The 24,156-nt window shown below is 37.6% G+C and overlaps 1 protein-coding gene across 1 annotated transcript in view; it reads left to right on the top strand.

Moving 5' to 3' along the window:
* astn1 (astrotactin 1) overlaps nucleotides 1-24,156 on the top strand; it is a 362,355-nt gene that overhangs the window by 316,780 nt on the left and 21,419 nt on the right. The window contains exons 18-20 of the mRNA XM_020936068.2: nucleotides 512-789; nucleotides 1,934-2,067; nucleotides 3,859-4,010. Coding sequence (XP_020791727.2) covers nucleotides 512-789; nucleotides 1,934-2,067; nucleotides 3,859-4,010 — 564 coding nt within the window. The remainder of the gene's footprint in view (nucleotides 1-511; nucleotides 790-1,933; nucleotides 2,068-3,858; nucleotides 4,011-24,156) is intronic.

The raw sequence follows: 24,156 nt of genomic DNA, 5'->3' as shown, positions 1-24,156 counted from the left end.
TCCCTTATTGGATTAAACACATGCCTGCAGTGTCTTTTTAAGTGTTCTTAGGTTATAATCATCTTAAACTAAACTGATCAGCTTTAGGAATAAAAATGCAACAGGGCACTTGAGGTTTTGGTTAAAATTGTAATACATATTTCTACATCAATTGAAGAAGTATATAACCTAATACATAAAGTTGTTCTGGGGGTACAGATTGGCATAAGAATGATCATATTTGTGTACTGACTGCCTAATATATATTCACTTTACCCATCTTATGTTTGTCTAGCATTTCTAGCATTTCTTTCCTCTTCAAAATATGTCTCACTTGTCAGATTCTCATACATACAATTCACAAATAAATGTCACACTGAGAGCGTTTTTTCTACTTCAGCTTTCATTGGCTCAGTATCATGGATAGTGTATAGTACATTTTACAATAGGGTAAACAACTGTGTTATTTGACCTTTGGAAAGGTTTTCGTGTCCTTTTTGTATTTACTTTACTCCCTGATTCTGTTTTTCAGGTAACTCTCCCTCTGAAGAGTCTGAGGAGCGTGATAAGGAGCCTCGGACCCTCACCTACCCGGCGTATATAGCCAGTCTGCTGGACACTGGAGCCAAGCGTATGGCTGCAGGCGTGAGGATGGACTGCACCAGCCAGGGCCAGTGTCCCCGCGCCTGTCACCTGTGCCACATGAGCCCTAGAGCAGCACAGGGACGACAGCCTTCTGAACCTGTCCTACTGCAGATCACCAAGGCAGCCCCCATCTACGAGCTGGTGTCCAACAATGAGACATATCAGGTAGGTCTGGATACTCTTTTATTTAACTGTCTATATAAAAGGAAATACATAGATCATTAGTTCCAGTAATGATGTCTCTGTCAAAACAGAGAGAATATGCTGCAAATTTTATCAAGTCAAAAGGTGCAAACAAAGTTGTGAAAGTGTTTGCATTTATGCACAGACAGTTTGAGTTCTGAAAGTAAACTTTAGCTCAACTGGAGGTTTTAACCAGCCATGATCACAGGAGAGAAATCACTGTCTTTTCAACCAAAAGGTTATTGCTCATGTATGGCCTCTCTTTACACGGCTGGTTGCCTGCTGTGTGTTATATAATGTCCTGTACTACATCAATACAGCTTTAGTAACACTGGCCAGAAAGAATATCAATGCACACAGGAAGAGCTTCAAACCCCAAGTGCCCCTGTCAGTACAGGCAGAGCAGGTTGCACAAGACAACTGTACCACAGCAGCTCTACAGCAGCTCTACTACACTTCACTATTTCAGAATGATAAAAACACTGTGTGTAAACAAGTGTTTAAAACAGTCACCCCCACATCCATAGAGTATCATGTCCTACAGTGTCAATCAAAAAGCATTTGTCTTTGAATCAAATTGAATATTTTGACTGTGGTTTACTACAGTGAAGAGCTGATGCCATGAGCAATGTGTGATTATAATGTGTTCTAAATTGAACACATTTCTGGAGGACTAAGTGCCACTAGGCATAGTTTCAGTTGGCATCTGAAAATTCTTAAGGGAAAGCTCTTTATTTTGTATCCAACTGTGCCTAAATCTATCCCTGAGTTTTCATTTGTAAAATTACGCTTAAATGGTGAACTCCCTGATCTTTTAAAAAAAAATCTTTTTTAGTTTAACACCGCAAGGTAGAGCATCTTTTCTTACTAACAGCAGTCAAGTAACATGATATCAAAGTTCTCTCTAATTTCATTTTGCATGCACATAATACACAATTTTAAGTATTATATTGTTTTCTGAACATAGGCTACTGTAAAAAGTAAAAGTGTGAATGAGTATTTCAGGCATAAAGGAGCTATTTCAGACTTGCAATATGTAATGTAGTATAATGTCAGTAGCAAATGTACCGTAAGTATTTTCCATTGTTTTGTGTCCTGTTCACACCTGCTCCATATGTGCACACAGGCTCTTCAGGAGGCCATGATGAGCATGCTGTGGTGCTCAGGGAAAGGCGATGTTATCGATGACTGGTGCCGCTGCGACTCCAGCTCTTTTGGCTCAGATGGACTGCCCACCTGCGCCCCACTTCCCCAGCCCAGGTTAGCCCGCACCAACCACATTAGCTCCTCCAAAAACACATCACTCATAAACGGCCCGCTGTAAATACCATCCATCATGGCACTGGCCTGGTCCCATCTCCTGCTGGGGGAACTTTGTTGGGACCGAACGGTGAAGACGTCAATGCAGGCTCCAGCTGTTTGCCCCGAGCTAATGTGCTATTGTGCTAATCGCTAAGCTAGCACAATCCACAAGCGATGCACTGTATTTGCACAAGTTGCACCTGCAGCGCCTCAGAGACAAGTACGCTTTTGCCATTTTCTTTTCACAGCAATAAATCAGATATTTTATATGCCAGCGCAATCTGCACACTACAAGGAAATTGATGAAGTGTTGCAAAAAAGGGGAAAGCTGAAATAGAAAATGAAAAAAAAAAAAAAAAAGTCATGAAGTTGTGATAGTGATTGGGATTCAGTGCTTCTCTGTTAAAATGCAGGTGAATGCTCAAACACACCTGCTGGTCTTATTGGGGCTCCAACAGGTGGCTTTAACCAATGACAGTGAAGTTTGGACTCTCAGAAGTAACATATAGTTTTATTTACCTCTTAACCTAAGTAAACTTTATTGATCCACAAGGGAAATGGTTTGGACACAGGAGCATTACACATTACAATATATTATAATAACAAAGAGTAAAAATATATGGTAATAATAAATTAAAAATAAGTAGAAAAAATAACAAGAGATTGCTGTCAAATAAGGAATAATTATATGAATGTATATATGCAAGTAAAAATAAAAACAAAAAAAATATATATATAGTAATACAAATATATCTATATCAAAGATGAAATAGTCATGACAGGTTATCTATTTACATGTTGACATACTGTGCATCAGCTGTGAGTTGGAGACATTTCTCACAGTGAGGGACAGGAGGACGCTGGACAAACTGCTCTCCATCATAGACACTCCTGCTCACCCACTTCACCAGACTATAGAGGGACAGAGGAGATAATACTCCCTACAACGGTACAACAACTCACCCACTGCACCAGACTATAGAGGGACAGAGGAGCTCATTCTCCAACAGGCTCCTGCATCTCTGCTCAAACAGTGAGAGATACAGGACTGCATTCATTCCATACTCCATACACATGTACAGTAACTCATTGTTATTTAACAGATAATACTCCCTACAACTATACAACAACTCACCCTTATGTAACAGATAACCCTATGTCCTGTCAATCATCATATCATTTTTGCACTGTCTTCCTATGACCTCTTGTACAAAGCTGTGAGTTTATATTTTATTACTTATATTTCAATTTTATTTTCACTTGTACATTTGCATTTCTATAATTGTCTTATTTCACACCTGTCTCTTGCTATCTTTTCTTCCTACTTAGAATGTATTATTACTATTTATATTTTTGCTCTTTGTTATTATATTATATTGCGATGTGTGAGCTACTGAATCCAAATAATTCCCCTTGCGGATCAATCAAATTTGCCTATGTGTAAGATAAGGGAAATCTATTCCTCAAGGGATTATAATAAATGATGCTGTATAGAATAAAATATATTTAAAAAATAATCCCTTTAGTAAAAAATTGCTATTATTTGATGAATTAATGTCACTAAAACGCTGCTGTCTACAAACACTGAAAAGACTATTCAGTTGTTAATGAATGCTAAGTAACAGTGCATGTGTTTCCATTTATTTGCATCCTGTCATGGTACAACAATCAAATTACTGTTAGATGTCAGTTACAATAATAAGACAGTTTTGCTGACCACATTTTTGACTGTATATGTTTTGTTTCTAGGCTGAAACTGTCTTACACCTATGAGCCGAGCAGTTCACTGGTCATCATGGAATGGACCCACAGTGAACCGCCAATCGGAGTGCGCATAGCCGATTACCTCATCAGCCAAGAGAAGGTGTCTGAAAGAAGTGACCACTCCAAAGTTGAGACAGGTATTCTGTTTTGTTTAGTTTTCTGTTTTTTATCTATAACTGTTTGCAAGTGCCAAGCTGTGGCCCTCTCTCCATTACAGTATTCACAGAAATGTAATTTCCATATTGGATGAGACTTCTGTGTTGTCCCATTTTGAGATGTGGGAAGCGTAATTCTGCTGGCCCCAGTTTGTATAGACAGCTGCTGGCCAATGATCATTATTTGTGCTGGCTCAAACTCGCAAAACAGCCAATTTGTTAGCACCATGTGGCCTCAAAAACCTAATTTGTTTATCTAGTCCACCACCTGGAAAACCTCTACCACCAACAGAAAGTAACAGCAGCCTTTTCAGCAAGTCCATAATTGAATTATACCTGAGAACTAAATTGGTGCTTGTCGTTACAAAATTAGACTTACACTTTTGAGAAACTTTACTGATCCATGAGGGATAGAAATGTAAAAAAAAATTATAACGAATGGTACAATATTAAAATTAATTCCTAGGCAGGCAGACATTTTTTAACAGTGTGTTTTATTGTCATGTTGAATTATATAATTATTTTTATTTATATTTTACTATCACGAGGAACATTCGTGAATACTAATTGCAAGAAAAACATCAACATAAAATTTGTTGATAAATTACACTGTAAAATCCATAATTTTGTGCAGTCACATGAGCAAACATTTACTTAAGTATATCTTTTTTTTTTTTTTTTTTTAATAATCAAATTGCAATTTTGGTACTGTTAAAGTTGCCAAAAAGCCTTGGAATCACTCTGCTCCTCTAACTTGGCAGTATGCTTATGGTCATTTAACGTCTCATAGGTAATCATTTATTGAAGTTGTTATAAAATCTTCCACAAGATGGCAGTAAATAGTAACAATTTTGGCACTCCTTCACCTGGAATAGAGGTTGCTGATTTTGAATTACAGTATCATACATTATAGTTTAAGTTTGTTTACACTAAAAAGGCTTGTTTCAAAATGAGGGGCTACATGGGAAATCACATTTGAAAGTTGCATTGTTTATTTGGCACATTATAATAACGTACAAATATATAGTCATAACATTCACTTTACACATTAAGGTTCAAAACCCCTTGGACATCCCCATTGAAGTGCGCATATAGTAGTATAGTAGCGTATACACCTCACCAATCCATAACGCTGCTCTTGGTTTATTTGGCCGCAGTAGAGGCCTGTAAGAGTGGGTGCTGGCAAAACAAGCTTGGTTTATTTTAGCAGTAATGACCTAATCCATAATGGGGGCCGTTACAGTTCCCCGCGTGGACCAAAGTTTGTCGTGGTGTAATGAAAGAATAAACTGTGTTAGCCTGAGAACTGGGCATCATCCATCAGAGAGAGGATTCAGGGGAAGGAAGGCAGCGGGGGAGCGCTTGGTTTATGAGCGCTACAAATGTAATGGGACTTCATCTATCCAGCTTTGAGCTGTTTATTTTCACTTTTATTTTAAACTTAAATTATAATGTGAGCTTAGAGAGACAGAGCTCAGTGGGACAACTTTTCCTTATTAAACTTTATGATGTCCACAACACTGCAGACAAAACACTGGAAAAAGTCAAATCTAGGTGAGTAACCTAGTAACCTTAAATTAAGAATATTGTGTCAAGTGTAGATTTCACTTGATGGGTTAAACAATTCACCAATGGGACACTACTTATTGTCCTTAATCATCTTATTACGTGTAAATATTTCATAATTTCACTCAAATCTACTCAAGTCAAGATAGCCTGATATCTCTATGTATTTTTTCTACAGATTGATATCAGTCAGTCGTGCAATCAGATTTTTTTTTTTTTTTTTCTTTTTTCAGTGACACGTGTGAAACAGAGGAGCTCATTGGTCACCTACTAAAACCAAATACAAAATAATTAAACCAAATAAAATTTATCTCACCTCAGATGAACAGAATTTAGTTCTTCACTCACTGATTCTGCAGAAATCTGCAATGATTTTCAGCCCTTGTGATATTTCTTCCTTCTTTTTTTTTTGATACTGATGGATAATGCATGTCCCAGATTGGCTAATACACCTGTGAATCTCCCCATTTTCAAATTCACCTATGACCAGACTCACGTCTTCATAAAGTATTGATGCAGTGTGTTTTCTGGATCCCAGACAAAAATTGTGATACATTTCATAATCATTTTAACTTACCTATATATTACTTTTTGTAGTTATTTTGGCTGCATCAGAAAGTGTACTGTAAAATACAATTTGAACAAAATGACCATGCCCTGTGTGAAACTTTCTCTGATCTGTTTTATCTCAAAAAACGAGACGATACATTTCCAGTAGTTATTCCTCCATTTAAACAAATATGAAATATACATATCCAATTATTCTGATACGTTCATATTAAAATCATTAAAATTATAACACATTTTCAGACATTTCTCTTCCCTTCCACCAATCTTTGTACCCCTAACTACTGTAACACAAATGAAGAAATGGAAAAGAGACTTATTGGGAAAAGTGGCCGTGCGTACAGTAATCACTGCACAGCTGAATCGCTAAAGGGAGCTTTCTCTAGGAACAACAATGAAATATCACTTTATGGCAAGTCTGACCTTTTGATTCTTGTTTTGGAATACGCAACATAATTTCCTCTTGTGGCCTTTTGAACAAATTGCCAGAGTTGGTGCGCCATTACCCATTTGTTCCATATCCGAAACAAAACAAATGCTAGTCTCGTCGCTTAATCTGTGCTGTCAAAGTGATAAACACAAGATGAAAAGTATGGATCCTGCCTAGCTTTTTGTGGTAATTTTAAATCAGCTACGCTAAAATATTGTGTTTACTTTAAGTTCAGCCATGATGTCTTATCGCCCCACAGTCCCTCTCTCAAAGCATCAGAAAGTGTTTGGGTACAGCTTCAAAGCTCTCTGCATTGGAAAGTGAAATTAGAATAGGAAAGGTTTTAGCCTAGAGTAGATGAGGTCATTGTTGTAATTGTAAAAGATGTCTCTACGTTCAAAGAAGAAGCCACCACATTTCAATCTGATAGAGCTAAAAACCTTTTATATGTTTTTACTAAATTGACTTGTTTTTTTTTTTGTTAAAATCAGAAATGATAAATTATAGTTTTCCTCTTATTTGACTTCTTAGAAATGTTTTCTGTTTCGTTTCAAGCATAGAGTCATAGGTGGCCCAGGTTCTTGGGAAAGAATGTGAAGCTTACAGTAAGGTGACTTGTATTGTTTGGATAAAGAGAAAGGACTTACGCTTACTTATTTCAGATTTGGATAGGATTTTAGTTCATTTTAGTAATCTCCTCATTCTGTTTGGCAAATGTTTTGTATACACGTAATTATGAACTTTGAGGTCCTCTAAGCAGTAGCTCTTTCTAGCAATTGTGAATGTTGTAAAATAGCATGCAAGTTAGTTCTGCTTGATTCACAAGCCAGCAGTCGGGCTAGTCTAGTGGCTTCTAGGGTTGGTGGTCCAAATCCTACTGAGACCAATACATGATGGGAGAGACATTTCACCCACCTTACCTTATGTATAAATGTGTGTTTGTGAGTGTTTATGGTGGTGTCAGTGTGCTCCAAGTGTTTTACCATACCAGTCAGTGTGGAGTGGATGAATAATGCATTGTGAAGTACTTTGAGTATCTTGAAGGCCAGGATAATGAAGTAATATCTTTACCTTTAAATGGTAAATAGTCACATTTTTATATAGCGCTTTTCCACCTTCAAGGCACTCAAAGCACTTTACGTCAAGGAACCACTCACCTATTCACACACGTTCATGCACAGAAGACACTGGGGGTGAAGTGGGTTAAGTGTCTTGCCCAAGAGCACAATGACAACATGACAACATTCATCTGTGGGAGCTGGAATTACACTGCCAACCTGTGAGCCAGTAGATTGACCACTTCGCTCTATCAGCCTTTAACCACTATTTTGCCTCCTGTCCCTCCATACAAAGACAAAGGAGTTGATGTCTAACCTGTCCTGTTACGTGTTGTTTCTGGGTCATAGGTCCATACTCATCTCCAAGAGAAATAAACAAAGAAACAACAACATTTGAATACAGAAGTTATTTGAAAGTCTCTTTCATTAGTTTGAGCTCATAGTTATTCTACTTTCACCAAACATTTAATCCATAGTAGCAAAAGTAAAGCAGAGAATGATTTATGACTGGTCCATTTTGTTTTCCGTGGTGCTGCTTAAGCGGATCAGCCAGACCAAATCCTCTCAAGTATAATATGCACAATACTTTTGGCCCGGGGTTGTTTATTCCTTCATTTAGTCAGCAGCTTTTTATTGTTATTGAAAATCAGAGATGCAAGAAGAAGAGATTTTTCATTTGGGAGGGTTCTTGACATTCACTGTGATTATATTTGCTGGAACTTTTATCAGTACGCAGTAAAAAGCAATAATCCCAGTACAAGGTTTTGAAAAATGACTTGTGAATCTTAAGTCACAGCCTCTAGTTCACTTTTCAATATACCAGCATAAAATAACATAGCTTTTAATAATTTTTATGTGTATATTTAAACATGTTTTTTAGACTTAAAGAGTATGATCCTAGCAATATATATTTCAGATTTCTTTTGTGGCATGTTACTTACCTTGTTGTATCATTGCCTACTGTTATATTTTTATTGTCTAGAAAATACTAACACATTTATATTGTTATAATAATAATAATAATAATAATAATGATGATCATCATAATATTGTGTTCATATATATATATATATATATATATATATATATATATATATATATAGTGTTATATATATAATAATATAAACGTATTTAAAATCAATACTGGCCCAAAATAACTTAATAAAAGACGTCTGCTTTAGAAAACTGTGATGCCTGATGGGAGATAACTCGTGGTCATACTTGGTCTTTTATTCATTTGTTTTATCGTGGTTGTTTGTTTGGTGCTTATGTTGCTGTGTTGTTGTGTTTTTTTGTTAAAGCATGTGATGCCCCCGTCCTAATCCAAATTTCTCCCATGGGAGACAACAAAGGATTATCTTTAATAATGTTTATGGCAACATCTTATAATGTAAACATCATCACAACAAAGAGCCGAGCAGCTGTCAGCACCTTCAATGTCACAGCTATGTTTTTCTTCTCATTTTGCAAAAATGATGCGACACTGCCAAATCATCTTTTTAAGATTAAGAAAATAAAATTGTAGTACCTTTAAGTACAGAGAAGTAGCTATGTACCTGTGGCAGTGAAAACGGGAGTTGATCAGACTCTTATTAGTTCTTAAATGTGGATTTTGCAGAATACATCTACTTTTAAAACATGAACAAAGACTTAAATAACAATGAACAAAGAGTTTTTTAAGAATAATTCAGGGTTTGTCACTACTTAATTTCTTAGGAATTAGGCCTAGGGTATCAATAAAATTTTACAAAATAAATGAACTCTTTACTCATTTTTAATAAACTCCTTATAAATTAGGCCTTTCTTCCTGCACTATTATGGCCAATTAAGGCACAGTTAGTCTAAAGTGTTACCCTATTCTGTATTTTTCCTATGGCACAAAGTTCACTGTATTTTCTCTTAACATGTTTGTGTACATGTGTTTGTGTACATGTTGCATTATTTAAGGTGTTGCACCATGGGTTCAGATGAAAAACAAGTTCCTTTAAGCCTAAGCAGCAAGTCGGCCTGCAGCTGTGTATTTCTGCATAAGCAAATTACTTCACTTTCCTTAAGTAGCATTTATCAAGAGATTGCACTGTTTAATTTGAACTCAAACACAATATAAAGTACTATTTAGCTGCAAATGTAAAAGATGTGTGTGTGTAGTTTATGTTGCCAGCTTATTAATTACAAGTCAAAGCTTCCTCTAATGATATTTTTAAATACAGGAATGAATGATGAAATTCAACTTAATGGTGTTGTAGAACTTCATGACAAATGCATTACAACCAATAATGTGTTACTGTATTGTAGTTGTTTATATGCCTGTGTAAAAGTGAGTGGCATGGGTAACACTTCAGTGAATACATGAATGGTATTATTTCGTAACATTTGATTTAGGCCGCTCCGAGTCTTACTGTATTTTCCTTGTATTCTTTGTCAAATTACCTGACATGAACTCTGCGGTTCCCTCACAGTCTCCATGGCCAGCTCTGAACATATTGGTTGGAGAGTTTTGTTTCGCCAGAATAACATGACTTCACATTATTGAAATCGTCAAAACTTTCCCCGACTGCCTCTTGCTGCCACTTGGACGCTTCGATGTGTGAAATTACACTAGGCCCGGCTCTAATTACAACGAATGAAACTTGTCCAACTCCACTTGTTGCTAAGAGACCTGATAGAGAAACTTCCTTTGCGTGATACAGAGCCCACTAATCTTCTGCACGATGATTGATGATTTAGAGAAGGCTGGATCATGTAAGCGAACAGGTGGATGTGCGCAAAGAGGACCACCAAAGAGAGGTCCTGAGAGGGAATGCGTTTGGGGAATTGAGAAAAATGGGAAGACTGGGAAAAGCCAACTGTACGGTGTGGTCCTGATTACAGCCGTCAGTCTCATGTCAGTCACAGAATCATGCTCAATCCTCCATAGATCTCGTCTTGGCTGCATCCTTTTTGAGTTTGTGTTCCCTTCGTTACTCCCTTCATCTCTGCTCTCATCTTCTGAAGCACATTCCAACATTGCAATCTACTCCCAGAAAAGTCTTATCAGCCACTAATGTGCACTTTTGATTTTATTGAACCAAGCTCCCCGTTTCTTGGCGCCTTGTCCGTAAGACCACAGGTGAACGTCAACTATTTATATGAATACAGGAATGCTCCAATAGAACTTTTAGGCTTTTGAATATCTTATTAAAGGCTCACTGTGTAACTTTTCTGGTGGAGGGTCTGCAACCTAGCCTGATTCATCAGCTGGTTTCACTTTGTGGAAACTGTCTGACTTTGAAGCATTAGGGGTCGTTCGCTTGACGGTAGGCTGGTACTTTTTTTATTCAACCAATCGCTGCTATTTGATCGTGATGTATGTAATGCGCTGGAACGCTCAGTGGTGTCCAAGTAATTGTCGGCACAACAGCAAACAAAGCAGAAAATCTTCAATCTCGGGAATCGTTCCCAAGACAGAATGTATGGCTTCATCTACATCCACCTCAACCGCTTTGTTTACTGTTGTGATGTACCACAAAAAGGCCCCAGACAGGCGCTTGAGTTTGACGTCATGACTTCACAGCTCTTCACTGATTAGCCTATAACTTCCGTGGTTCTTGCAAACCGTCTAATATATTCCGATTCCTGACCTTATAGCTGGAGGGAAATGAAATTGAACAGGGGCACTAGGTTGCGCCAGCCTGGCTATCCGGCTCCTGCTTGTCTCCATGGAGATGTTATTGCTCTATCTGGAATGTTCCAGTAAAGCATTAAACAACATCTTCCATTTACTCCATAATATATTTCCCTAAAAACTTGCATTCTTACTGTCAGTGGACTCGCCTCTTCACGGATCTGACATGCAACTCGGCCTTGTGGCATCAGGTGCTGTCTCTGTAGAGATAAATAAGTGTAATGCCATACTGTACTGTTACATTTCAGGTAACAACTCTACGGAGAGAAGCAGAAAAGTTACACAGTGCATCCTTACCATTACATGCATGATACATGTGTTTTGTTGTTTTACCATACGTTGACTTAAAAAGATTACCGTACTTTTGTTGAGTACTTATGGCGGGGTTTCAGATGACCTCACATTGGTTGTTTTCTAAAATGTGATGTCTCCCAGATGGGGGGTAAGAGGCAATTTCCCCGATTGATTACATTGCACTTTTGTTGAAATAAAAAATTGAAGCTGTTCATTTCGATGAATGACTAAACCCCATAACTGTCAATATCAATATTACAGCAAAAATCTACTTTTTAACAATATTAATTTTAGCTGCTCCCATCTGTATTAAAATTATTGGACTACAGTACACTGTGATGTCATCTGAAACTGAGCAATAGATCAATAATATTTAATTACAGAGACAGCTCAAATGAAAAGTACCATTTTCCTGTAATATTGTGAGTTCTAGGGTCAAGTCACTAGTAAAAATGATCAGGTTAAACATTTGTAGATTTACGGTTTAGATAATTAAAATGAAAATACCATGTAAACAAGAGGGAAATCTGGCTTTTGCCCCTGTCTGGGAGTATGACATCATTACATTCTACAAAACTAAAAAACAGCAATTGGAGCTTGGCGTACTTTGAAATTAATTGATCTTTTGCTAAGCTTTGCCCAGTATGAACTTTCCAGGAACCAGTTTCTAAACAATACAGGAATTTTCTTTGGCTATTTACCATCTATGTGGTCACTTACGGTCAAGTTGTAGGTCAAATAAATGGCAATCGGTAACACTTTTATAGAACTTGTCCATCTCTAATGCATTTTAAAAACTTCACTTCCTGGAACCTCTCTGTTTGTCGCTCTTAGAAACAAATTTTACACAGTGATTACCAATCTTCAGGCTTCATACTTCACAATATTCTTTATTATTTCATGGGTTCAAATGTTAAGCAGACTTTCACATGATTGCAATCACAGATATTTTGGCATAGTAGTTGATGACACTAATGAAATCACATTATGATTCATGTATTTTAGCACAACATAACCATCATTAATAGCACTTTTTAGCACTTTTTACTATCTGTAAAACACTGAAATTGTGGTTCATGAGATAGTATGAAGATTTTTTACTCACGTTTACATTATTTCCAGAGTGAGGTAGTACTTACATTTATTCGGTTACATTTATTTCAGTAACTTTTAAAAGAAATTGTACTTTTCATAGTACTTTTCTAGCAGCCTACTTTTACTCCTACTAGTAATATGTTTACTGGCGTAACAGTACTCTTACTTGAATAAATGTTTTGGTTACTCTTCCTACTGTAATTAAGTTTACAAATGACAAAAGTTTTATGTTGACAATTTGAATTGATTTGTACATTTAGGTTTTTTTGCACCACTCCTACAGATATGACTACATTTTTCTCATTTTTGTGTCTGTCCTTTAAAAATGCCCGATTTTGTGCATTATAGAGTGAGTAGTAGTATTAGTTTTTGAACCACTCCTTTGTACTTTTAGTGTACAATAAATGATTGCAATGTGATTTTTGAAGTAACATTATTCTTACTTGAGTAAAATCTTTGGCTATTCTGCCCACTTCTGTCTGTAATACATTTCCTGTTAGTGTAGTACAATTAATAAGAGTTTTCATTTATGGGAATTCATCTTAGAAAAGCACAGTTATTATCTCTTGAAGGAAAAACAAACTGTCGTAACTTTTTCTCCACATAAGAAACAGATGTGTAGTGTATCTCCTCGTCGCACCATTTCTAGGCAACTGCAGTATTTTTGTGTTTTGTAATGCCAGATTAAGCTCCCTTCATACTGTACACAGCATACAGGACTGCAGGCCCGTCAACAGCTTGTTTGTGCTGTAATCGCTAACAAGCTTCAGACACACAAGGTGAGATCATAGCGAAAGCCCATACACACACACTTGCACTGGACTCCATGTGTGTGAATAGGAAGTCTGCTTTAAGTCAGGGCACCACCCGGCAGGACCAATCTTGCAGTGAAAACAAACATCCTCCGAGTAGTGATGTAAAATGCTTTGATCGCCGGTGAGGGCAAGGTTGGATGAGGGGTCAGTGGAACACACAACCCCAATCAACAAATGCATGAGGTACTACTAACGTACTTCACACGACATTGCACAGTACTGTGCGTGGTACGGGGGGACCCGGACATGTGTTATTCCAGTTTAAATGAGCTTAGGGTTTCCTGCGTCCTGCCACCTGTGTCTCCGCACCGCGTCACCTCAATCAAAACCCAACTCATTTCCGTTGCAGCTCGCACATAAACTGAGCTTAAAAACTGGCTATAGAAAATTAGGACACTACCAAGGGTATGCCAAACATGGGGTGGGCTATAGCTACAAAAAATAATAGGCTTATATTATCTTATCCGATAATGATGTCCATACAATACCATACAAAGCATTTCTATAAATTGAATTACGCTGTATTACTTATTATTATTATTATATATCATTGTTGATCATCTGTCTATCTATCAGTATTATGGCAGTCTATTGGAAATGTGCTAAAACATCATATATGTTGTAGCTGACATTTAAGAAGTGCACACAATCTTTTACCAGTTTCTTGTGCAGCTTTTTAAAATGTTTCATCACTGTTTCTTCTATCTCTATGCTGAACATCTGAACTGGTTTTCAACTTCTTTAGATATTAACACTGTCAGTTATTCTTCTTTCTTTACTGGAATATGTCTATGACATTATGTTAGAAGCTGGAAAATGGACCAACATATTTGTTTGGACAGAATTTATACTCGGCACAGTTAAAAAGACCAAACAAATAGGGTTCAAAAAAGTCCTCCTGAAATGCCACTGTTGCAAGCAATGTCTGTACACGAAAAATGCTAAATTTATTTTATAATAAATCAAATGTCTAATTTACATTCCCACTATATAAAGTTAGTATTAAGTAGACCAGCTAGTTTATGAAAAAGCTCTTATTATTGACTCGGGGGGATTTGCTGACACTTCTTTTCAAACATGGACTGTTTTCTGTCTAGTCTGTTATTTTATTTAAGCTGTTAGAAGTTCAGCCTGTCTGGCCATTCTCTTGTAATTATTCTTGTCAGTCAAGGTCAAGCCCAAAAGCAACACCTGTTACCCAAACTTTCCCTGCTACTACCCCATAACCTTTGCCAAATGACTGTGATTGTTTTACCACCAAAACACTTGAATATCTGAATAGTGAAATATCACCAAAAGAAGAATAGCCCATGTTATAGCAAAGGCAGTATCAGAGGGGGGGCAGAACATGTATATATTACTCAGTTACTTTTACTTGGGTAACATTTCTAAGTGTACTAAGTGACCGTATTATAAGTAAGTATTTAAATCTTGATGTTGACTGTATTAAATGATTTTGAACATTTGTGTTTCTTGCTCCAACCCGTTTAGAGTTCATTTTAGTTAGGAATGTAACAATACCTGAAATATTGTGACATCGTATCATCAAAGTTCTCACAATAATATCGTGGACCATCAAAATATATTGAATTACAAGTCTCTTTGCTTAAATTAAGAGCTATGGTGCAGCAATAGCTAAAAAAAAGACAGAGGGAACTACATAGACCAGACATGTCAAACTCAGGCCTGGGGGCCAAATTTGGCGCACGATATAATTATATTTGGCCCGCGAGATCATATCATATATGTATAAGAGGTGGCCCAGGCTACAGATAGGCTATAGAGACATTATTTATTTAATATTTTGTTATTATTTTATATTATGCTTGTTCTGGATTCAATGTTTAAGCAAAACTATTATTAAACATTTATTTTTAATAAGAAAAGGTTTAATATTACACATCTCAAACGAAGACAAAACATGCAGATGTTGTGAATTTGAGTTTGACACCCCTGATATAGACCATGATCCTTTGCTCCATTTCAGTGTAGAGTACAGAAATAACAGTTCTAAGCACTTTTAAGTCTTAGTTCTTTGGATCAAATCTTGTCAAGGCATTTTAAGAGGAAAAAGTAGCATATTCAATTTTGTTGCCTCCACAAAATATCACAATAAATATCGTATCGTGAGATGTATATCGTGAAAATATCATACTAAAAGATTTGGATATTGTTACATCTCTAATCATGAGCTTCCCCACCATATCGTGATCTTTCCCACAATATCGCAATAAATATCGTACCGTGAGGTTTATACCGTGATAATATTGTATTGTTACACACTTAGTTTTAGTCTGTCTTTTGAATAAATTTGTTCACTGATTTGTGCAATTTTTTTTGTCCTTCCAATTACATTAACTTCAAATCTCGAATCTGGCGTGGGGTTCAGATTACTCTTGAGTTTTCCCACATACTGTTTACTGTTGCACCACTCTTGTACTTCTACTTGAATAATAATATTTTGCTTGCATATTATTTTTGACTATACTCTGGCCGCCTCTGGGCAGTAAACAGCGCATGCTTACCTCCTGCACTCCCACAGCCCCTAACCCATTTTCCATCAGGATTTTGGAGAGGACAAGCAGGAGAAGGTACACGCTGAGCCTTCTTGTACTGCTTTAGTCCACTGGGCCAAAGAAAACCTCACACAAGCGCTGTCTGGCAGTGATGTGGGTCCAGCCGCTCTGATCAGTGTTCTGTGGAAAAGACATCTCGGCACACGCAGGCATGTTTAATATGTGTCTCCATCTGCAATGTATAATCACCTATGCTCCTCCAAGCCTACCAGATCGCAAATACTCCATCAATAACTACTATGTTTAGGCTAAGGCTTATGCTACATGCCAATTTTAAAGGTAACGTGGTGCAGGGTCATCCTAGTTGTAATTCAGTTTGGAAGATCTAACTTTGCTCGCATCTACCTCACATCTTCTCCAGAGTTTACCCGCTCCTCGGTCTTCATCGCCTTTCCACAAATCCTCCTCCCATCTCCTCCTGTCCATTCAGCGTCCAGTTTGCCCAATTTAAAGCCCCATTGCAGGTGCACAGCTGCTTCACTCTCCTTATCCTCTCATCGTCCCCTTCTCTTTCCTCATCATCTCATCATCCCCATCTCTCTCCTCATCCTCTCATCATCCCCATCTCTCTCCTCATCTTCTCATCATCCCCTTCTCTCTCCTCATCATCTCATCATCCCCTTCTCTCTCCTCATCATCCCCTTCTCTCTACTCATCATCTCATCGTCTCTTTCACTCTCCACATCCTGTCATTGTTTCCATCACTCTTCTCATCCTGTCATCGTCCCCTCACTTTCCTCGACCTCACATCTACCACCTCCAGTGCCCAGGCCTCAGAGGCAAGGCATCTTCTAAACATCATCTAATCACCCATGCTCCATCTCAGTGTCTTCTCCTGGGTCAAAGCTAATGCATTAAATAAAACTACTACCATTTTCTCTGTGTGTCTCCAGGTGGAAATAGCTGTAAGCACACAAGCAGGTACATTTTTGTGAGTTAAGTCAGGTAGTGAATGTGAGTAACTGTTTCATTTGAAACCTTTATTAAGCTGAAATTATATGCAGTCAATGGAAATGACTCCTTTTATTCATTCAACCCATAGTAATATACAGAGGATATGCTGTTTCCACCATCTAAACAACTCAGACACAGGTCTTGCACCAGTTTAAAGCACACATAAATGCAATAAAATATGTCACAAATGTTCCTTTATCTTGTATGCTTCACTAACACTTGCATAAGCTGAATGTTTAGTTGTTTATAATGCTAAATGATGCACGATAGGAAACTCATAATTTACTAGACTAACTGGAAGTCAACATTTTACCCTAAAAACTCCAGACATCCCGTAAACTGTATTGCAACATCCAAATTGTCTGATTCATATATGTCCCGAAGTGTCCTGCAGTGTCTTGCTGTAATATGATCTCATTTAAGGGCAAACTTAAGAGATGTTTCTCAAGCAGATGCACAGATAGACTGTTGTGTTGTGTAGGTGGTCACTTCTGCATTTCTCTTCACTGACCCAATCCAAAGAGCTGACAGTAAAGGCAATTACAGATTATTGGCTCAATGTCTTGGTGAAAATCCCACTCCTATGTGAGCATTACAAACTCAAATCAAAAACAAACTACCACACCACCTGATTTCAAAATCGCACTCACGTTGGATTTGTTGCTGTTGCCAACGGCAGCAGCCCTCAGGACACTGTCAGGGGAGACAGTCTTGTGCAATACAGCAGATGGATTCAGAGATTACTTTGCAAGACTGCATCGAGTCTCTTTATATGACATACTTTGACAGTTAAATATAACTGTTAAATGTTTAAAAGAATATTTACATTTTAGGATTTATCATGTTATAGTAGAGGTCCCCAAAGTCCTACTTGGATACTCTATTCTGGTGGAGGGTCTGCTTACTCCACTACCTGCTTATCTATACATAGATATTGTTGCTATGTCTGGAATACTCAGCAGTGTCACATTAAATATGCTTTTATCGCAAAAAAATTACTTGAAAAACATCTTTATCGGTAAACGGGACCTGTAACTTGTGGCCTTGTGGTTCCATCTGCTTGTCTCCATGGAGATAGTTAGGTTGAATGCCATCCATGAAAACAAGCAAGTGGCAGACTCTCGATCAGAAAAGTTACATAGTATCTAGGTTTCAAATTGCTACAAATATAAGTTGTAAAAGTATGGATTTGTGATCTTAAAACACAACATAACACATTTTTGCTGACTATTCTTTTAACCTTCTTTGCATGATGATGAAAAGATGCCCTTATAAAAAGACATTTCCAAACACTACTGCAGACCTTGATCACTCCACATGGTATACAGTGTGTAATAAAACTGGAGAAGTACTTAAGCTAGTGATGAGTCTCTTTGGGTGTCATCAAGAGGAAGATAAATGCTGAATGTGTCAAAGGCTGGGCTCTGTTAGTGGCTTTAGATACAGCAGTGTGTAGTCAGATTTATGTCCATCGCCATTCGTAAATACCTCATACACTCTTCTGTTCACACCTGTAATAACAGTACATGCATATGAACACCAGAGGTCACTGTGTTGGTTGATATTGCTATTACTAATGTAAATATTAGGCTGAAGATAGACAAGAATTCTGTACTGAGCATTGAGGTAGATTAAAAGCTAAGGAACATATGCTCGCTGCTGCGTTTTTTTCTCTCAAATAAAAAACACTGTTCCGCATTCTGATGTCATGTGGTAATGCAGGAAGTGCTCCACTGTGTTTTTTAAACTTCGTACACCTTCACTAGACTCATTTGGATAAGTTCAACCCTGAAATTGTGAATATTTGCTGAACTAAATGTAAAGATTGACTTGAAATTCACTGTTTTATGACCTGGAACAAAGCATTTTGCGCTTTGGAGATGTAGACAGCATAATAATATAGGGTTAAAACATATGTGAATGAAACAAAACACAACTCCAGGTATGTTTTTGATGCAGTAACAGCATTCTAACATGCTTAAAACTCACAAGAGTCAATTTAGCATTATATAGGTGCTTTAATACATACCAAAAATACATGGCACTAATTTTGAGCAGCTTTATTACTGGTGATAACCAAAATGTACAGTGTGTATGTGCAATATTTTCTTATTTAATTAGTGTTTATAAATGTATTACAAATGAAAATCAAATGTAGAGAGCAAATTTCCATTTTGGCCACTACACTTGACCCATCCATCAATGCAATGGAGCAATCTGTCAGGAGCAGTGGGCGTCTCAGAGCAGCACCCAGGGACCCATCTCTAGATCTTGAGCTAGCCTCAGTCATGACCTTTATTAATCACAAAGGAAATTTAGATCACAGAGGGTTACTAATCCATTTCTATAGTCCAGTTCCAGTTTTTATATTTATTTAAGTTGCTATACCTGCCTGTGTTTCCTTAAAGTATTGTATTCAAATTCACCCAAGCAGTTTAAGAATTTTTCTAAAATAATCAGGCGTGTCCCTAATTGCCTCTCTGAAACATTCTTGTGAGACTTACCTTTTTTGACAAATTCCAGACTCAATAATTTAAACAGATGAAAGCTGCTAACTCTGTCCAGGGCAGGGTTTTCCCATATAAAACACTGATATGCACGCTCTTATTTGCTTATAAAGTTTTTTAAAGCTACTGCAGCCTTTAGCCTTTGCATGCCGTGGTGCTGTGTTGGTGCCTCTGTCCAAGGTGTTTCTTTGTTTTATTGACACATTTGGCTATATTTGCAGTCTGCGTGCAAAGCTCTCACGGCAACTGCTATCAATTTGGGTCCACAACACTTTATTCAAATTATAAGACAATTTATCAGCCCTCTGAAGATGTAATGTATAAATGGTAACTGTTCTGACGCACAAAACAGAAATTGGAGAAGAAAGGTTGCAGATTTTTTGGGGCGCCTTACCTTTCTGTCTTCACGCGAGAGCACTTTTGAAAATGACACCCTAAGGCCTACCCGCCCAGAACGTGATCCTAGTCCTGCCGCAGATTCTCCTATTTAACGATTATCTCGCATCCAACAGGGAGTCCTCCACTGACGTTGAGAATACAGTGCTGCAGAAATGGCTGTCTGGATGTGGTTGAAAGCGTCACTCACAGAGGCCAAGAAACAATGAGCTGTTTGTCCACTCTGCTGTTGTTATGTTTCTGCTCAGCTTTATTCAGTGAGGATTTGATAACCAAATCCAGATGGGCTTTTCACTGTGTGTTTGGGCATGTGTGCAGCTGTCAATTAGAGCTTGTTACAAGGAAGCTGCTTTTCAAAGTGTTATGGTAGCATCTAGTCCTTCTTATTGATTGAATCTTGATTTGCACTTTTGTGTGTTTGTGTTTAATTAAAGCCCCCTCACATAACTTTTACCCAACAAATAAAACAACTAGAAAATATTCCACCGTATAAAATGTAGCTTTTTCATTTGGAAAATTCTTCAAACTTTTGTTTTCGTTCTGTGATGTGCTGCCAGCAAAAAGATACACTGTGTAGTTTTAAAAGGTAATGTTTTGTCTTCTCCAAGGTGCATTATGTAACCTTTCTAGTGATGGGGGTGTTGGTGTGCTTTGGATGGAATGTTTCACAGTAAGCCATTAAACATGTCTATTTTACATTTATTCACTAAATAAATACTAAATAAGTGCCTTGAAAAACATGCATTCTCACTCTGAGTGGGGTCACCTCTCCACAGATCTGACCCATAGCTTGGTTTAGTGTAACATCTTATTGGGGACATGCATGTGGCAGATCCTCCACCAGAAATGTTAGATAGTTCACCTTAACTTTGGTCAAATTTGTAAAAGCCTAATCTTGTCAGATCTCAGAAGCTAAGGTTGGGCCTGGTTAGTACTTGGATGGGAGACCACTGGGAACACCAGGTGCAACAGTGTGGCCCCAGTCGCAAAAACTGTCATTGTGTCCTTAGGCAAGTCACTTCACCCACATTGCCTAGTATGAAAGTGTTGTGTGAGTGAGTGTTGGTGGTGGTTGGAGTGGCCAATAGCGCAGATTGGCAGCCTCACTTCCATCAGTCTGCCCCAGGGCAGCTGTGGCTACAGCAGTAGCTTACCACCACTGAGTGTTGAGTGAATGAATAATGAACTATAAAGCACTTGAAAGGCACTATATAAATGTAATGATTAATTAATTAATTAATAATTTAGTGAGTGTGCAATGGAGTTGATTGGTTATATACATTGACTTCTTCAAGAATTTCTGCACAGGTTGGCGGCCTATTCTTTTTTCTATTTGCAGTAGTTGTAGTAGTAATAGTAGCACAGATTCTAAACTGACGAAGTGGGAGGCAGTGATGTGTTTCTTATACAGTTTCACAATATTGTTTTGTTCGCTTAAATTAATTTGAGCAGTAAGCAGCTTTTTGGACAAACTAGCACCTGCACGTCCATGTGTTGTCTCTAGGGACGTTTGAGTGACAACACAACCATAACTAAGGTGATTTCATTTACAATTTAATGAACATTTCAATAATATTTTGACATTTTCTGATTATTTGGCAAAGTCTTGTTAACTTGGTGCCAGTACATCTACCATGCTTTTACGTAATATGTTTCAAATACTATTCATTTCATTGGCTGATGTTGATTAAAACTGCAGTGAAAAACATTATAATCTTCACGACACCTGTCCTTTCCATCAAGAACAGAGAAAAACAGCAACGAACACACAAGTACACACACACGTGCGTACACACACACACTGACCTGACTAGAGCAGGCACCACTTCAAAAGGTGAGACATCCCATAACTCTTATTCAGTCTGCTGGCAGATCTTGTTTTTTCCAGCCAATCATACTCAGAGAATACTAGGGGTAAACAACTCCAGCTGAATGACAAGAGCTTTAGCCTCACCCCCTTTCCCTCTATGTGCGATCTGATTGGTCCAAAGTGAATGACGCCATGTGCTGTCCAACTACCTGACCCTTTGTAAACCCAATGACCCCTGTTTAGCTTTTTTCTTGTATCATCTTTGAATGAAGATTGGATGGAATATTTTCAAATTGTCTATGCTCTCTCGCTCAATATAGTTTCTTCACTGGGACTTGAATATGAAGAGTTTTTGTTCGGTAAATTAGTATTTATCATAGTTGAAATATATAGGAAAATAATAATATTTTGTTCTTGGCCCTTAACTGACCCGTGAAACATTCACAAATACATACTTTTTTATTACTTTCAGTTGCATGAACATTTTGAGAGAGTTTTGCAGATATTGCTAAAGAGACAGATTTACAACATATCCCAAATGACCCCTTAATTCTACTAGTGTCATTGTAGGATAAGCTTCTTGGACTTAAGAAATCCAGCACCATGTATCTCAGATGGTGGACTGCTAAACTCCCTGAACTGAAAGAAAATACATTTCAATATGTCGTGAAAAGCTCATTGTCCTTGCCAAGAGTCATGTTGTCACTTCCAAGAGCAGATAAATCTTCTCATTCGCATTTAAACCCAGTCTGCATGCAAATCAAATGTATCTACAGCATGTAACCTTTCCACAACCCACCACTACGGCTAGCACTTTCTGATATAATCTTCAAATTTATGATATTGTAAGAATATACACACATAAATACATGATATATGTCCAAGAATAATGTATACCGATACAGGCTGTGATGTTTTATTATATTGCTGTTATACCGCTGTTATGCCCTTGGGCAAGACATATTGGGGTGTGAGCATGATTGCTATATTTATAGGAAGTCATAGAAGTTGTTGAAGAGTTTGAAAACTTGATGGGGCTATTCAACTAGGAGGTAACTCATGACCATAAGGCATATATTCAGTATTTTTTTATTGTTCATATCTGAAACTCTAAAAACAGCTATAAACATTGTATATTTGTTTAGTATTTCAACTTTAAAGTATTACTTTTTTTTCTGTAATAATGTGTGTGGAAATTTTTAAAGTGTTGTGATGTGAGTTAGATTGTATCCACACTTGATCGCTGTTTAGTCCTGATGTAGCCTTGCTTTAGTTCTAGTTCTTGTTTGGTCTGGGTCTAATCCAGGTTTAAATCTGGGTTTAGTCCCAGTTTAGTCCCAGTTTAAATGTGCTAAGTGTCATTGTAAACACATTCAAATAGTCATAAAATCTCCATGGTGACTGTTCTTTATCCTATGTCAGACGTGTATTCACCTGCTGAGACTGAGTTCAGAAAGATCAGGGTGTATGAGAACAGCAGGTCCAGACTTTAGACCTGTTTTCCACAGCAGCACCAGGCCAAGTGTCGTTATGGGTGAAGAACCGCTGTGATTTGCCTCCAAAATCTATTCCACTGATTCATCTGTCTATCTGCAGTGGACACACATGTAGTTTTGATCAGTCTCTTTTCAAGCAGCGTAAGTAAATTCCAAGTTAGTCAGAGTTATTTGGGACTGGTATATTTTGTTATGATTGAGTTCTCTTCTTCGGACAGCTTGGCCACCCACCTGCAGCATTCCTGTTTTCACGACAGAGCTCAGTGCTGGTTTGGGCTGTTTTAATGGAGCTCTGAAGTGCGATCTGGTTCAGGTGCTTTACACACACACTGATATGAGCAAGCCATTCAGTGACCAAATTATTTAAAGGTCCACTGTGTAACTTTTCTGCTGGAGGGTCTGTCACATTTTTGCTTGGCATTAAACATATTAATCTTGCATTTACTCAACAACAGAGGCTTTTATTGACCTAAAAACTTGCATTCTTACTATGAGTGGGCTCCCCTCTCCACAGATGTGATCTGATTTAACTTGGCCCTGTGGTGTCACCTGCTGTCTCCGTAGAGATAAATAAATGTAATGCCATACTTGCTGAACATTCCAGGCAATATTTCCATGGAGAGAGGCAGGTGATGTGTGATGTGTGACCAGATGTGTGAACAAATTATTTATGCTTTGGTGTACTAAGCAACACACACACACACATCTATTTAGTCTCATTTAATGATTTCTGTTGCTTTAAATGTATACTTGCGAGATAAAATAAAACAGGATTTTAGCATATCATTATTTAAACAAACTAAACTTAATAAAAATGCTTTGTGAACCAAAACAAACAGTTTTTGCACTTTGTTTTAGAAAGGAGACATTTTTTTTCCTTCTCATTTACCCTGTCAAAGT

This window comes from Boleophthalmus pectinirostris, unplaced genomic scaffold, assembly GCF_026225935.1.
Source record: "Boleophthalmus pectinirostris isolate CB_2022bp ecotype Guang Dong unplaced genomic scaffold, ASM2622593v1 HiC_scaffold_16, whole genome shotgun sequence".
NCBI classification, from domain to species: Eukaryota; Metazoa; Chordata; class Actinopteri; order Gobiiformes; family Gobiidae; genus Boleophthalmus; species Boleophthalmus pectinirostris.
The sequence above is the reverse complement of the archived record's forward strand: the minus strand, read 5'-3'. Positions and strand labels throughout refer to the sequence as shown.